Source organism: Leucopleurus acutus (genome assembly GCF_964270905.1).
Source record: "Leucopleurus acutus genome assembly, chromosome: 13".
NCBI classification, from domain to species: Eukaryota; Metazoa; Chordata; class Mammalia; order Artiodactyla; family Delphinidae; genus Leucopleurus; species Leucopleurus acutus.
In genome coordinates, this window is record NC_139155.1 from 5169798 (window position 1) to 5187146 (window position 17349).

The 17349-nt window shown below is 37.3% G+C and overlaps 1 protein-coding gene across 1 annotated transcript in view; it reads right to left on the reverse strand.

The window, feature by feature from the left end:
* The window catches only part of LOC309970220 (uncharacterized protein C18orf63), a gene marked incomplete at its 3' end in the record, with an annotated part of 29808 nt that extends 14543 nt beyond the window's left edge, over window positions 1–15265 (reverse strand). The window contains exons 1-6 of the mRNA XM_082852491.1: window positions 15105–15265; window positions 12569–12647; window positions 10575–10631; window positions 8690–8801; window positions 7744–7785; window positions 6209–6285 (exon numbers count right to left, since the gene is read on the reverse strand). Coding sequence (XP_082708617.1) covers window positions 6209–6285; window positions 7744–7785; window positions 8690–8801; window positions 10575–10631; window positions 12569–12647; window positions 15105–15238 — 501 coding nt within the window. The 5' untranslated portion in view covers window positions 15239–15265. The remainder of the gene's footprint in view (window positions 1–6208; window positions 6286–7743; window positions 7786–8689; window positions 8802–10574; window positions 10632–12568; window positions 12648–15104) is intronic.
* Window positions 15266–17349: the final 2084 nt, after the last annotated feature.

Consider the following 17349-nt stretch of genomic DNA (forward strand, 5'->3'; position numbering starts at 1 on the left):
TGGATGTAGGAAGAGGAAGATGATAAGCGCTGGTCATGTTGAAAGGACACCAAGAATGAAAAGATACCTATTGTGCTGTACACTGGAAATAAATCTTGTGCTGTGATACTCTGTGCTTGAGATTAGTTGCCTGAGCTGTGTGTTAAGAAAAAGATGGTCAGTGCAGGAATGGCTATGACTGTTAGAAAAGACTGGCTGCAGGTGGATGAATAAATTATTTAGGGAAAAGAGAACCTGAAATCGAATTCAGAGAAGGTGGGTATCAGTTCCAAATGTTTGCAGTTTATGAGTTCTAACATACATCTACTTACACAGCTTGTGTTTATATCCTTCTGATTATTTTCTACACTATTCAGGGACTCAAGGCAATTGCTGCAGGGATCTCCATGATACTAGCACTATGTTTATATTGGTCTTTCTCAACTTAAGAGTTTTCTGAAGACCAGCAAACCACTCACCTCTTCACTATACACCCCAACAGACTCTGATTTACCTATCATTTATTAACTCTTTGCATTTATTTACTTAACAAATATTTGTGTCCTTATGTGAGCAAACCCACATAAGAAGGTACTCAAATAAATATCACTTCCTCCTTATAATGCCAACCTAAAGAATTTGCACTTTATCTTTCGTAGGCAACATTGAGATACTAGAGATATTTAGGTTGGGGACATCTGTTTTAGAAAGAGAACTCTGCTGACACTGTGAGGAAAAATTAGAGAACAAGAAGGAAAAATGCTGGAAACAGGAAGGCCAAAATGGAGACCATTTTAATAGTTCAAGGAAAGGAAAGGAGTCTAAATTAGAGCACTGGAAATGAAGACAGAGAGGAAGAGATTTCAAAGACAAAGGTGGACTATTGCAGAGCGATTGGATATAGCAAGCAAGAGCCGAAGATGACCCTGAAGCCTCTGGCTGGGTAAATTCAAGAGTAAGAGTAAATTCAAAGGAGGAGCAGAGTTGGGGCTGGGGAGGGTGGCAAGTAAATAATTCAGTTTTAGACACAACTGGGTCTGAGTACCATTAGTACATTCATGTGAAAGTATCAGAGAAAGGACAGACAAGCTGAAATTATACAAGGATGTCTGGGAGGTATCATTGTATAGGTTCAACACTGGAATGGGTGAGCCTGTGAAGGAGAAGAAAAGAGGGCTGAAAATGGAACCCAAGGGTTCCATTTACAGTGTGATAAGCAACATTTACACTGTGATAAGAGAAAGATGAGCCATGAATGAATGGAGGAGATTCTGGGGAAAAAAAACCAAAACAGTTTCAGAGAAATCAAAAAAGGAGCTGATTCAAGAAGAGAGGAAAATTTTGTCAAAGTTCCAAAGGTTTCAAATATGAATTCCCTCAGACACCTCCTTTTTCTCTGAACTCCTAAAGAAACATAGTTCCTATAACAATTATTTTGATACTCTATTGCCAAAAAAATTGCTATTCAATTGTTGTGTTTTTTACTCAATACTTATTAGGTATGTACTTCTGTAAGGCTCTTTGGGACATAAAAACTTGAGCCAAGGAACCCAAGCCTAGGTGAAGGAAGTATGATGTAGTGTAGTAGAAAGAAGAGAGTGGAAGGACAAAATCTAAATCCTGAATCTATTCACTTTTATGACCTACAGCAAATTACTTAAACTCTGTGTCTCGATTTACTTACAAATAACAATAGCCATCCTTTATGAACCTCTACTATGTACACTTAATGTACTTTATCCCATTAACCTCCTAACATTGTATGAGGTAAATATCATTACCTTCAATTTACAAGAGATCCAGGGCAATTAAGTAACATGCCCAGAGAGGCACTGCTACTAAGTGCAGAACTGGGGACTTTAATGTAGTTCTAAGCCTACACTGAATTTTTTCGTTGTGTGAATTTAACCGGTGCTGAGGAAATGTTCCTTTCTCCTGGTAAGTTGTGTGCGCATGCCTTTTCTTCTGACCAAGATAAAAACTTCTGGAAGGAAAAGATGTCTTCCATCAGCACCATGCACATATACATAATGACAACCAATAAATAGTTGTCTATGGAGTAAATACAAATTTGTTTCCAGGTGCCCATTTCCCAAATTTTCTGTATAATTAAATGATCAAGGCAAATAGCTTAAGATTACATAATGCTATTCTGGAATATGTTCCTCATGTAACTGTGGATTCAATTATAATTGTAAAGCATCAACCAGTAAAACGGCAGTTTATGCATATAAACTTCTTTTTAAACACTTAACTGTCAGGAATGCATTATTTTAAAGTTTAAAATAGTCTAAAATTTGATAAATGAGTAAATTATTGTTTCAAATACTTCTTGAATCCATTTAAACTCTAAAGATAAAGGCTAAAATCCCATTTCTCATAATGAATTATGATAAACTGTCTTAAAATTTGCCTAGATAGGATCAAAGATCAGAATTTAGAAAACTACTAATTTGTAGCCCACAGGAGTTAAATAGGATATAGAAACAAATGTCACTTAGTTCAACATATAAATTAGTCTTCTACTCCACTCAACCTTCCACTCATTCCACAAATATTTACTGGAGTGACAGGTAGTATGGTAGGCTCTGATGATAGAAAAATCAATTAAGACACAGGCCCTTCCTTCTAAGACTTCTAAGTTTAATGAGATAGTTACGTGGACAAGAATATGTGATACACATGGCCAGGGGAGCACAGAGAGAGATGAGTCTTGGGAGTTGTGTAAGTCTTCACAGAGGGGTGATATCTGAAATAAGCCTTGAAAGACGAGTGGGAAGATAAGCCAGAGAATGGACACGACAAGCTTGGAGAACAGTATGAGCAAACACATGCAAATATGAAAGACCATGTTATCTTTGAGAAACAATTAGTAGTTTGGCTACTTGGAGAGCAATGATGGGGGAGATGAATTTGGGTCGACTGGTATATTATACTAAAGAGTTGAGATTTTATCTTATTGATAATAGAAGCCATGGTAGATTTTTAATAAGGAGAATGAAAGTGTAGAAGATGAACTGGAAAGGAGAGAGATGGTAAATATCCTCCTCCTCACCTTTATTCCCCCCTCCGGACCTATAACCAATACTAGATTTTGATAAAATGAAAATTCAATCCAATTATCTTTTAGTATATTGGGAACAAAGGCAAATAAGGCAGGACCCAGACTCTCAAAGAAATTACAACTTAGTAGGAACATAAGACATATATGAAACTAATTTTTATAGCAGTCTGGAGGTGAAAAATGACATATCGAAAGTATAAGTAAAGTGAGATTTAGAGGAACTGATGAGGAATTATAATTTAGGGAATCAATTTAAATAAACTGAACAAGCATCTGTTGAGTGTAAATGTTGAACAGAAGAGAGGAGCGTATCGCCCCCATTTCTGGTGTTTGCTTCCATGTCGAGAACGATGTACTAACACATATTCATGATGTCACTCTCCTCCTTCACTCACCCCTCCCAGGGCAGATGGGATGGCTTATCTGATTGGTAAAATTGGGACAACTCCTACCTCATCCTCTTGGGAGCTGGCCTGCTGGCAAAGAGTTTCTGTATTCTCTCAGTCATACTGGGAATGGTGCCTGATCTCCCAAGTGAATCTGTGGGTTTCTGTTACTGCCATAAGTTCGTGGGTCAATCTACCTAATTCTAGGGTTCAGACAGGTCACATTCTCCAGTAGCTGTTTTTCTTTTTCGGTAATAAACAGTGTGACCATATATCTGTTAAAATAATTAAAATGGAGACCAAACTTGAAAATTCCTTAGGCAGACAACACCAGTTAAGCTACAAAGGCAAAACCTAATTTAGCTTATTCTGCAACCCAAGCAAAATTTAACTTAGATTATTTCTTGTAAATGCCTCCAAAAATCATAAATGAACCACACTGTTTTCCAAAGTGGTATGCTACAATAACTTTTAACCAATCCCCTGTCATTTGGAAACCCCACTGCTACAACCAATCATTATAAAGATTAAACAGCTTCCACATTTTTGCTATATAAGCCGTCCTATAACAACACACCTCTGAGCTTCATTCCACTGTTGGTTTGAAGACTCCCAGTTCACAAACTATAGCTTTATGCACAATAAATTCTTAATAAATACAATTTTGACTGATCTCATTTTACTTTTTAACATATCCCAGTTCATACACATTGGGCCAGTATCCCATTAGGTTAGCTAGTGCCCCTTTCACTCTCAAAAGTGTTCATTTTGGATGATAAATTATATTCTCATCCTAGTAATAAAGGTGGTGTTCTGATCTCTATATGTCATACTCTTCTTTGTCATTCTCTAATTGGTTCAAATCTCAGATATATAAAACAGAAGTATCATCTGTAGGAAATTCAAAGGGCAGTAAAACACAATATTGGTCCCTAAGAAGCTAATTATAAGGCAAGTTGGAGATACAGAAATGAGTATAACTCTAAAAATACAAATAGGGGGACCTCCCTGGTGGTCCAGTGGCTAAGACTCCGTGCTCCCAATGCAGGGGGTCCGGGTTCGATCCCTGGTCAGGAAACAAGATCCTACATGCCGCAACTAAGAGTTTGCATGCCGCAACTAAACAATTCGCATGCCCCAACAAAGATCCCACGTGGCACAACTAAGACCTGGCACAGCCAAATAAATAAATAATATTAAAGTAACTAACTAAATAAAAATACAAATAAGTATGTGAGCATGGTGAAGAGTAGTGTGAAGGTTTAAAAGAGGGTGAGAGACCACAGTGGGTTTGGAGCCTTGGGAAGGTTCCTCATCAGTACCAGATACTCATGTTATGCCGCCCAATCTGTAACAGAGAAGAACAAACTTGAAATATACACGATGGCCCATTCTCAAGGCTCTGCCTCCCAGGTTTGACCTTTAAAGGTATAACACTTTTCGTTCATATAGAGATAAAAAGTTGTGGAACAGAGAATAACACTTGTCTTGTTGGAGGTTTACAGGAACATAGTGACCTGACCTACGTGGACAGCTGCAAGAACAAAGAATTCGGCACGGAGAAGTTTGCAACAAGTAGCCACACCCCTCCCTTTTTAGTATAAAAGAAGCCTGAACTCTAACTCAGGTAAAATGGGTCTCTGGGATACTAGTCCACCACAGTCTCGGTCTGCTGGCAAGTGACTCCTCCTTGCCCAACACCTCATCTTTCAATTTACTGGACTATTGTGCAGCAGGCAGTACGAGCTTTGACTCAGTAACGATTCCAATTATTTATATTCAGGGCAGCTTTCCTACTGGCTTACATAACTCTTGAAGGCCAGAAAGTAGATCCTATTCGTTTTTGACTTGTCTATTGCCTCAACATAACAGGTAATCAAAAAATTATAGAGAAATGAATAAAGTAGCATTTGAGCTGGCTCTTACAGAATAAGCATAATGTATAGCCACTCAGAGGGGCACTCTAAGCAAAGGAAGAGTCATCTGTGCTATGAGTGGGGTTTCTCAATCTGGACACTACTGACAGTTTGGGCTGGAAAACTCTTTGTGGGGATGGGAGTGGGGTTGCTGTCCTGTGTACTATAGAATATTTAGCAGGATCCTGGCCTCTATCCACTAAATGCCAGTAGCAACACACCCCTCCCACTTTGTGATAGCCAAGTTTTCTCCAGACATTACAAATGTCTCACGGGGAACAAAATCACTAATTTTGCCCTCCACCCTTCTCCGTTGAGAACCACTGTCATAGAAGAAGGAAAATAACATTTACTGAGTTACCATTAATGTGTAAGATTCTATGCTGGGTGCTATGAGAATCAGCAAAATAAAAGATACATCCTTCCACTAAGAAGGAAAAAACTGTTATGTGTAAAAAACAGATGAGAAAGAAAAAGCTCTAATAATGCCAATGGGGGGTTATTGCATTTAGTATGAGCTGAAATAGCATTTTTAATATTTGGAGATGAAAGAAGAGGCATGAAGTGGGTGCTGAGGCAGGGCAGGGTTGTGGAGTCTTGAATGCTACCTAAAAAGATTTTTGAGCAAGGGAGTAATATAATTAGATCTGTGTTAAACTGACAGAATCGTGTTTTCTTTGATAAACAGATTTAGGACAATATCAATATAGCAAGCATTTAATAATATGGATTTTGATAATAAAAACTTTATCACTCTTCTTGTTAAAAATTAAAACCTCCTAGCATATCAGTATTAATAATAAATATATTAATTATACAGTAAGTATAGTAAGGTTAATTATAGAAATCAAAATATGTGGTACCTGAGGTGGTGGCAGTCTGATTGTGTAAGCTTCTATGCTTAGACAAACTTGAGTTTCTGTTACATTGATGTCTAATACTGAAAATAAAATTATTAACCATGAACTTTCCGGAATTATTACTCCATCCTATCAAATTAAGTATTTTAGTAACAAAAGAAATTAATTTAGCTCAATTTATTCAAGTTGGAAACTCAGTTAAGAACGGATTTTTTTCCCACATGGTAAAATTCAAATAATCACCATATAATATTTGATGGTCTATAGATGAGACATCTAAAAGAAGACAAAAGCATATGTGGGTATGCATGTGTAGGGTAGGGTTACAATAAGAAAAATGAGACATCCCACAATTGAGAGGAAAATTCAACAAATACTTTTTAGAAGTCTGACATCTATTATATGTGAAAGATAAAGGCTCTTCTTAAATTAGAAGAGGTACCAGGCCATGCTTTTGACTTCACTAGTCTTACTAACAAATGTCCTCAAATATACTGGCAGATATATTCCAGATATTTCAGAGCCCCAAGGCTTCTATCTTGCTTTCTTGTGATTAAAATTACTTATACAAGTCAGATAGTGGTACCAGGAATAAAGCACGAGGGGGTTTCTGGTGTACTGGTAGTGTTACACATCTACAATTTGTCAGTTTTGCCATATAATATTACATTCAGTAAAACTAGAAGAAAAAATTCTAACACGTGAGCGAGGAATTTTGCTCTCCTAAGCTGTTATCTTTAACCTCCGACAGCTGTAGTCTCCTGACAGTGTTTGGGGATGGAACAAAATTTAGGTAATGAACCCGTTCATCCAGACCTAATACACAGTGACTGCCACTGTCCAACTTAAACATAAAACCAGAGCAATGAGGGCAAATAGGCTTCAGCTTGGAAGTCAACTCAGAGAAAATACTCTGTGGATTACATGTGCTAGTCTGAGATTTAAGGCTGTGGCCAAATGGTGGTAAAAGCTACCATGACTGACAATAATGTCTACTTGGCTCAGGATTTCCCCCATCTGCTATCTCTGGACTACTATTTAGGAACATGTCTACCTGCAATACAACCATGCACATCAATGAAAGAATTAGATTAAACCATATTGTAAACTGTGTGTTTTAGATCATCTGTGTCTCTTTAGACAATCTTTTTTTTTTAAGAAGAAAAAGAATCATGTACTCAAAAGAAAGTTTTTACTTACAACAGTACTAAAGAATTCTTATGATATGGCTCTGGAAACTATACTTTATAAATGCCTGCAGAATTAAACTCCTTTTTGGTCACAGTTTTCTTTAAGTAGAGAAATTAAAAATATAGCTTTTATTCCAATTAAGAGAAGTGAATTTTTTTTCTTATGTAAGTAGAACGTATATTTTGAACCAGAGGTGACTTCCTGAGTAAAACTGTGATTATAACAATATATGATTAAATTCTCATATAACCTAATCATCAAGATTTTAACAACCTAACCATCTGTACCATTCTTTAAACTGTTATTATATTAATGTTTTAACTATTAACTTATGTATTTTTACTTACCAACAGCACTTTGCTTTCCCATCTGAGAAAGAAATTCTCTTCCTTAAAAAATTCATAGGATATGCCATATTATTAAAACTTATAAATCATGCTTAATATAACCTTTTTATGTAAAATTATCAAAGCTATGAAAAATGCTTTAAAATACAATTTTAGGGACTTCCCTGGTGGTGCAGTGGTTAAGAATCCACCTGCCAATGCAGGGGACACAGGTTCGATCCCTGGTCTGGGAAGATCCCACATGCCGTGGAGCAGCTAAGTCCATGCGCCACAACTACGGAGCCTGCGCTCTAGAGCCCATGAGCCACAACTACTGAGCCTGCGTGCCACAACTACTGAAGCCCGTATGCCTAGAGCCCGTGCTCCGCAACGAAGAGTAGCCCCCGCTCGCCGCAACTAGAGAAAGCCCATGGAGCAATGAAGACCCAACACAGCCAAAATAAATAAATGAATAAATAGATAAAATGAAGTTTTATATGAATATCTAATGACAATTCAGAGAAAAAATATAATCACTCAAAAAGTATCTCTTCAATTAAAAGGACAGAAATACCCAGTTCTTCCCTCAAATATTTATTCCTGGTATAAAATATTTAGAAAACAGATCTCAACAAAAAATTCGAACAGACTTTTGGTTCCAACAATGCTGGTAATTTGTGTTCATTTTATTATAATGCTACATAACTTATATTTATTCCTCTTTAAACATCAAGTATTCTATAATAAAAACATTTTTTTTCAAAGAAACACTAGGAGCCCTCTAGATATAATCCCAAAGTAAGGAGATGACACTTATGTTGATGTGGGCTTGCTTGAGAATCCTTGTTTGGGGCTATGCTTTAAAAACCATTCCCTAAAAATAATATATCTTAAAATTAAAAACACATGTACATAATAGCAGTAAGCTAGTTCAGAAAGCCCCAATGACTGAAAGAGATAAAGTCACCTTGCACCAAGAGATGGCCAGCTTTATTCCAGGCTGGAGCAAGTCTAGCTGTGAGTGAATATGAAAGGCAGTTTTGAAGAATTACAGGAATTACTCGTTGTGGAGCCTCCACCTAAAATATTAAAGCACAAAATATGGGCAAGTTCACAGCAATTGTTATGTCCCTATAAACTCAGAGAAAAATGTCTGTGTGTTTAGATCACCACCTAACAAACTGGGCTATCCTGGATATAAGTTATAGTCATCACTACAGCTAATCCTATCTGGTTCTAAAGTTAAAGAAGTGTTAAAATATATTCACTTTGAAACTATGACTATAATGGGCAAATTCTACCTCCTTATCCTGGCTCAATAAGCCTAAATTTTTGGAGCTCCAGTGCTAGGACCTTAAACTTTACTTTGTATTTTGCTGTACACAAAGGAAACAAGTCCAGAACTACACTGTAATATTTCTCATTATGGTTCACTCTAGTTCAATATCACAAAACAATTAAATATTTACATGGGCACACATGCAACCAGCAGAGTATCTCTACTTGTACAGAATTTTTAATGATCAGATGGGAAATTCATGAGTACCCCCAGCATATTGATTAAAGAGGGTTTCCAGGCTGCAGTGTAGGGAGGAGGAATCCTGGAAGAGGCAGTGGGCTCTGTGGGTTGAGCAGACAGAACTTAGAGTCTAGGGAGGCCAAAGAAGGTAGAGTTTGGGGGTTAAGTATTGAGAGAAGAGAGCTGCATAGAGAGAAACTCTGAGATCAGCGGAGTCCCTCCTTGAGTATTCAGTTACATATGGAATAGCACATGCATATGAGGAAACTTCTCAGGGCTGTTTGCTATACAAACGTCCTTACAAATGTAGCCCAGAAGAAAACACTGCCATTGCCTTCGCTAGCATGTAGAAAAGTGAGCGAGCCAAAGTAACTGTCACCCAATAAGTAAAAAGGAGGGAATTATTTCCTACTTTAAGATTCCTGAAGGCTGGAAGTTTATCTGGTTCACAGCTTTATCTCCAGAAACAAGTAAAGTGCTCAGTATATTATAGATACCTGCTGTGATTATTATCATGTAGAAAATATCTATATAAAGAAAAACTGAGCATAATCATGAAGTCTCCACAAGGGTGGGAAAGAATACTGCCTTCCCACAGATTGTAAATGATGGCTAAAACCAGCTTTCAGGTTATTCAAACATTTCTCAGGGAACTGCAAACAATCTCCGGGTATTGTTGAGATCTTATCATCCTAGAACTTAAAGAAAGCATCTCATCTTGGAGATGACCGAAAACCTCATTAACCCTAACCCCACTAGGTCTAGGAACAGAGGCCAGCAGTGATGCCTGGATGGGCTGCTAGAATAACCAAGAATACAGTGCCTCAGAGATCAATGCAGAGACATGAAGGGAGCTCCCTCAAAGTCTCCACGGCCTGAGCAACTGAGACATGACAGGTGCTCAACTCCACGTATTCATTTTTTTTTCTTGCTAAGATCCAGACACTCACCACCACGGGAAATACAATCTATACTGTTTTGTTCCCCTACGTATTAGCTATATGATTGTGGACAATATTTTCACCTCTCTGGGTTTCATTTTCTTCACCCGTAAAAATGGGGATATTTTATTCTTGGAAGATACAGATGATAAGTGAAATTATGCCACATAAAATGCCTGCAAGAAAGTACCCAACAAAATTAAGACTCTTCCCGTCTTTCTCTACTAAATGTGCACAAAATAATTGTTCTGGGAAAAAAAATGTTGGGTTCTTTCACATGCATAGCAATAACTTATGAGAAAGGTACTCCAGTTTTTGTTTACTCACAAAAGAAGTTGAATACAAAATCAATATAAACAATGTCTGGAATTATTATCCTTTTTAAAACTTACCTTAGCTCCATATTTTTCAATATAGGCATTAAGTTTTCCAGCTTTATAAAATGGTATCTATTAAAAAAATCCACATTGATAAGAAGGACTTAACATAAATATATTATTAAATAATGCACTACATAAAGAATTTAAACATTATACAGCAGAGCAAAGCAGAGGGCCATCATCTCAACAGTTTCTATGCCCAGGACAAAGAAGCAGGTAATAATCATTCTCTTCCTGAAATAGAATCTGTGGGTACATTCCAAAGTGAGGAAAGCCTTTCTGGGAGTGACCCGAATCCAGAAACCATATAAGTGAAAAGGCCAATGAAGTTCATATAATAAACATTTAATACCTTTCCTAATAAACAATAATTTATTAAACATGAATAAGGAAAATGGACACAAGTGGAAGATCAAGAGAAAGTTCAAAAGGCCAAGGTGTTCCAACTAATCAATGAAACAGAAATTAAAAGAAGATATTATTGATATTTTTAACCTGACAAATTGGCAGATATGCAAAGACTGCTAATATTTAGTGCTTGTGAGGATGTCGAAATATAGGTTCTCTCATACACTATTTATTAAATGTAATCTAGTACAAGCTTTTCAGAGCACAATTTAGCAGCATGTAGATTATAGTTTAAAATGTACTGAAATCCAACATCTAAGAATTTAACCCACAGAAACTACCAAATAAATAAAAATAATATAATTTCCACTTTCTGAAGCATTGTTTATAATAGCACAAGACTAGAAACTCAGATGAGCATTAGAAGGTAATAATTAAATTATTATACACCCATACAATGAAATCCTTAAAAATGAGTAAAATATATGTACTGACACAGAACAATACCCAGGCTGCTAATGGGGAAATAAAAGGTAAGTTTCAAAATAGTATGTATAATAATCCCATTTTCTATTTTAAATATTTTTGTAAAAATTTTTACAGCGTGTAATATCTTTGTAAGAAAGTAAAACATATTTCTAGATGGCAATTTTCCTCTTACTATTCTTGCTAAGATTAGGATACTAGAATTTACTAGAACTCTAAAACAATGTCCTCCTTGTTTCATAATTTTTTCAGGTAGAAAAGAACACAAATAAGAGACTTTACTGTCTACTGGTTCACCAACAGCTTGTCTTTCTTAAAAGCTATATTAAGGATGAAAAGATAAAAGATGGACATACAACCATAAAACCTAGAAGAGAAATAAAAGACCTGAAGAAGATTTTGAATGGTCTATCAGCATTGTTATTAAATATTGATTTCACTAGATTCTGGGGAATTAAAATCTCAGAATAAGAGGATTTTCAGAAAGATTTTTGACAAAAATCTCAGGATAATATAATTTTTATAAAGATTCTTGGTAGTTCATTTATCATTCCCAGTTATATACAGCACTGGAAATATAGTTCTTGTTCTAATTTTACTAAGAAAAAATTTTAATGAAATTTCCAAATTAAAAAAAACTATTGAGCATGTGGTGGTATGATGAATTGGGAGATTGGGATTGACATATATACACTACTATGTATAAAATGGATAACTAATAAGAACCTGCTGTATAAAAAAATAAATAAAATAAAATTCAAAAGAAAAAAAAACCTATTGATCTAAGTTCTTTAAAAACAATTGGAGATCTGCTGGAACAAGAAACTTCTTCTTTTATATTAAATGTAATTCTAAAGAATAAAATATAAGAAAAGGATTAAGTCTGTGCTATCTTGAAATTATGCTGTAACGTATTTTATTCATTGATAATCTTTATCTTAACATTAATGACAGGGAAAACTAAATATGAATTTAGAGCCACAAAAATGGATCTTAAACATCAGGTATATCAAAGTTAAAGTCTGTTAATGGTTTGATCAACCTACAACACAACGTAATTTGTCTTCATAAACCATGTTCAATTTGAGCTATAATTAATATCTGAATTAATGTTTATCAATATTGCTCCCAATAATTAGTAATAATACTTTATAAAATGTTAAAATACTAACCGCCATCACCACCCAAATTTGGGTAAATATTTCAGGTACAGGTGATGTCAGGATATCTTGGTGTAAGAACAGCAATTGCCTGTGGAGATGAAATGTATTAATTTCAAAGTGGACTGCCCACTCTGTTTTTACTTTACCAGAACATTTAAAAATTGCTTAGTTCGGGCTTCCCTGGTGGCGCAGTGGTTGAGAGTCCGCCTGCTGACGCAGGGGACACGGGTTCGTGCCCTGGTCCGGGAAGAACCCACATACCGCGGAGCGGCTAGGCCCGTAAGCCACGGCCGCTGAGCCTGTGCATCAGGAGCCTATGCTCCGCAACGGGAGAGGCCACAACAGTGAGAAGCCCGCATACCACAAAAAAAAAAAAAAAAAAAAAAAAATTGCCTAGTTCCAATCAAAAGTTTAAGTTTCTTCTAGCCAAGGATTGTATTATAGATTTCTGTATCTCTCCCCACACTTAGCATGTTACCTTGAACACTGTAAGCAATCAGGCAAGATTTGAATTACGAGAATTATAAAGTTTTAGATATATTAATATGAAAATTTGTCCATGCATCTGTTTCCTAACTCCTTTCATCTGTGAACCAAAATTTCTCTTTAATTTTACTTATTTATTTTGGCTGCGCCAGGTCATAGTTGCAGCACGTGTGATCTTCATTGCGGCATGCGGACTCTTAGTTGCAGCATGCAAACTCTTAGTTGTGGCATGCATGCAGGATCTAGTTCCCCCACCTGGGATCAAACCCAGGCCCCCTGCATTGGGAGTGCAGAGTCTTACCCACTGGACCACCAAGGAAGTCCCCAAAATTTCTCTTTTAAAACTCCAATTTTGGGCTTCCCTGGTGGCGCAATGGTTGGGAGTCCGCCTGCCGATACAGGGGACACGGGTTCGTGCCCCGGTCCGGGAAGATCCCACATGCCGCGGAGCGGCTGGGCCCGTGAGCCATGGCCGCTGGGCCTGCGTGTCCGGAGCCTGTGCTCCGCAAGGGAAGAGGCCACGACGGTGAGAGACCCGCGTACAGCAAAAAAAAAAAAAACAAAAAAAAACCTCCAATTTTATCTTAAGTATAGACCTGAAAAAGTCTAACCACTGTGAAGAATCCAGCTTTTTAAATTCCTGTTTCTTCCATTTTCCTTTTTTTTTTTTAAAGTAGTGGTCAGAAGCACTTGAGGAAAGAGTCTAAGGATTCACCCATCAGTGAAGTTATCAACTACTTTAGTGTGAGAACTATTGACTAGATGCTTTTTCTTCAAAAAGGAATTTTTTTCCAAGCCAGAATGAAGTGGTGTAGCAGTTTTAGTTCAGTATTCAAAAGCCAAATGAACTTACAACAACAATCATTACAATTCAAATTACCATCAATAATTTTGTTGGAAAAAATGGGAAAAACATAAAAGGGAATAGAGGTAGAAATGTAAAAATTTTCAAAATTATTAATCATCAAGGAAACAAATTTTAAAAACCAGGAGTGTGCGTGTATGGGATTACATCAAAAGGTGAGATGGGTCAATCTGTTTCTGGTGGCCTCATCTTTGTTGGAACTGTGGTGCAGCAGGTACGTGCTTTTGCAAGGCCTGCCTTTGTCTGACACAACGTCTCTGCTGTCTCTGTTCCAGCCTCTTTGTCAGTGATTGGAACGATGAGTCAAAACACCCCTCTCTTTGGGCATGACCCATATGAGGGTGAACAGCAAAAAATCTCTCTTAAGGTTTTCTACTTATTTGTTTCCCAAAGGGGTCACAAGTGAATGCTCAATGAGTATCAAATTGTACTTTAGCAGGAAGGGTATAGACTCCTGGCTGCACCTGAGTGGGAAAATATACAGTGGGCAGGAGAAAAGTTTTATAAATAAGAGCAAAATGGAGGACACCCCAAGAGTGTCTTATTTCTGGCCCCTAGCAATCTTATACGTGTTTGTTCCTCTCCAAGAAATTCAGTTACAGATATAATATTGTTACGTATTCTAAGAGTTCTTTTTTGAATGTCTCAAACAATTTAAGGGACTAATACATGGTGGGACCTCAGTAATCACAGTGTTATACTTTAGGCTTCAACTAAGCTGTTTTTCGAAGACTATCTTGGGTCATATTTCAAGATAGTTCTTGGAGAAATACTCTTCAGAAATACTCTTATATCAACCTGAAAATTTAAAAATTATATTAATCTAAAATGTTTACAGTATCTCCTAAAGTGCTTCAAAAACAGTAGGTACTTCATATATATTTATTACTATCTCTATGTTTTGGGACCCTGATTGAATTCATCAATGTCTATAAAATATTTAAATTAAAATATCAGACAAGAAGCCACAAATATAAAAACTCAACAGTGAGATAGTCTATCTCAAGTATTTCAAGTCCTCCCCTAAATGTAATTCAATATACCTGATTAGAACAAAACTGAATTCCTTTATTTCAAAATTATGTAAACAGATTGAGTAAATGAGTATTTTGCTTTAAAGGAGATACTACTAAAACAGCTCTTAAAGGTCTCAAAAAGTTTATAAAGTCTTATTTATAAGACGTGTTTTTTTACCTGCATATCTTCAGCTGTGTACTCCTCATCTCATTATCTGCCACTCCATTACTCAATATTATCCTGACAGCACAGAGTTTGTGTAAATCTGGAAGTGTGATGAAGAACAGTGACTGCTGCCTAGAGTCATTCATACTTTCTTGTTGACTGAATGTCTCAGTAATCAGGCCTTTAAAAATAAACAACAATAAAAGGGTAGCAAACTATTTTACCAATAGGGTTTCAATACCAATTCATTACAGAATATTTGATATTGTGTTAGTATAAGATGATAAAAACAAGTTAGCAAACATCAGCAGTTAAATATCATTCACATTTTACCTTTGAGGTTTTCTAACGATAATCTAGAATTTGCAGGGGGCGGACAAGTTTTATAAGGATGTAATTCATATACCATACAAGTCACCTATTTAAAGTGTACAATTAGGGCTTCCCTGGTGGCGCAGTGGTTGAGAGTCTGCCTGCCAATGCAGGGGACACGGGTTCGTGCCCCGGTCCGCGAAGATCCCACGTGCCGCGGAGCAGCTGGGCCCATCGAGCCATGGCCGTTGAGCCTGCGCGTCCGGAGCCTGTGCTCCGCAATGGGAGAGGCCACAACAGTGAGAGGCCCGCGTACCGCAAAAAAAATAAATAAATAAATAAAGTGTACAATTAAATGGTTTTTATTATATGCACAGAGTTGCAACCATCACGATACATTTTAGGATACATTTTAGAACACTTTTGTCACCCCAAAAATATAAGCTAGAATTTTAAACCTGCAGTTCTACACAACAAATAGAATAATTTGAATACAAATAATGTAAAACCCCCCAGCAATGTGTATTAAATGCCTACTCTGTTCTGGGTACTAGATATGTTTCTACTGTATTGTTTTTTTTTTTTTTTTTTTTTTGGTGGTACGCGGGCCTCTCACTGTTGTGGCCTCTCCCATTGCGGAGCACAGGCTCCGGACGCGCAGGCTCAGTGGCCATGGCTCACGGGCCCAGCCGCTCCGCGGCACGTGGGATCTTCCCGGACCGGGGCACGAACCCGTGTCCCCTGCATCGGCAGGCGGACTCTCAACCACTGCGCCACCAGGGAAGTCCTACTATATTGTTTTTATTTAACAAATTCCTTCTAAAGTTTCTGGCTATTCTTAAGTTTCATTTTGTTTTCAGGAAAATGAAATCTTCCCTATGACAAGAATAATTTTTTTGTTTTTTTTTGCGGTACTCGGGCGTCTCACTGTTGTGGCCTCTCCCGTTGCGGAGCACAGGCTCCGGACGCACAGGCTCAGCGGCCATGGCTCACGGGCCCAGCCGCTCCGCGGCATGTGGGATCCTCCCGGACCGGGGCACGAACCCATGTCCCCTGCATCAGTAGGCGGACTCTCAACCACTGCGCCACCAGGGAAGCCCAACAAGAATAATTTTTAAAAAATAAAAATGTATAGCAAAGTCTTCTGCTGTTTTAGGTTACCTCTATAAAGCACTTCAAAGTTGAAGAATATATTTTCATTATTTTACACGAAAGAAAATGTTTACTGAGATCTCTAAACTTTTATCTAGTTTCCTTTTCCACTGATTATCTGGCTTTCAAACTTCTACGTGGGACACATTTTACAGTTGATAATTCACAGAGCATACCTTTGGAGTCTATCTTATTTATGACAGAAAAGAAAACTGCAATGTAAAAATAAAGCATATAATTTAAGCTCAATTTCTCTAGGGCACACAAATACATCCAGGGAAGGTAACTGGTATTCTAGTAATTCAAACCTTTAAACACCTGCATATTTTCTCTCTTTAAGAAGAAAAGTAGTAACATATCAGTCTTGGAACCTGGAGTGTGACCAGCCTTAGGTCTGATCTCAGTAGCCAAATGTCTCTGTGGTGCCATTCGAGGAATAGTGGCAATGCCCTTCTGCTCCCCACACATCTTTCTCACTCAAGTACCACAGTGCTTGAAATTTTCATCATTAAAGATCACTTAGATTCTTTTAAAAGTGGAAGTACTCTTGGAAATGATTAACACAAACAAAGTCACACAAGGTGTTAAATACCTAATCAAGATGATTTCTGATATTAAAAATAGAAACAGTCCTTCCTTCTCTCTGCTTTTCTACTCTCCTATGTAAATGCTTACTGTTGTGAAATTTTTTTAAAAAAATGAAGTACAGGGCTTCCCTGGTGGCACAGTGGTTGGGAATCCGCCTGCCAATTCAGGGGACACGGGTTCGAGCCCTGGTCCGGGAAGATCCCAC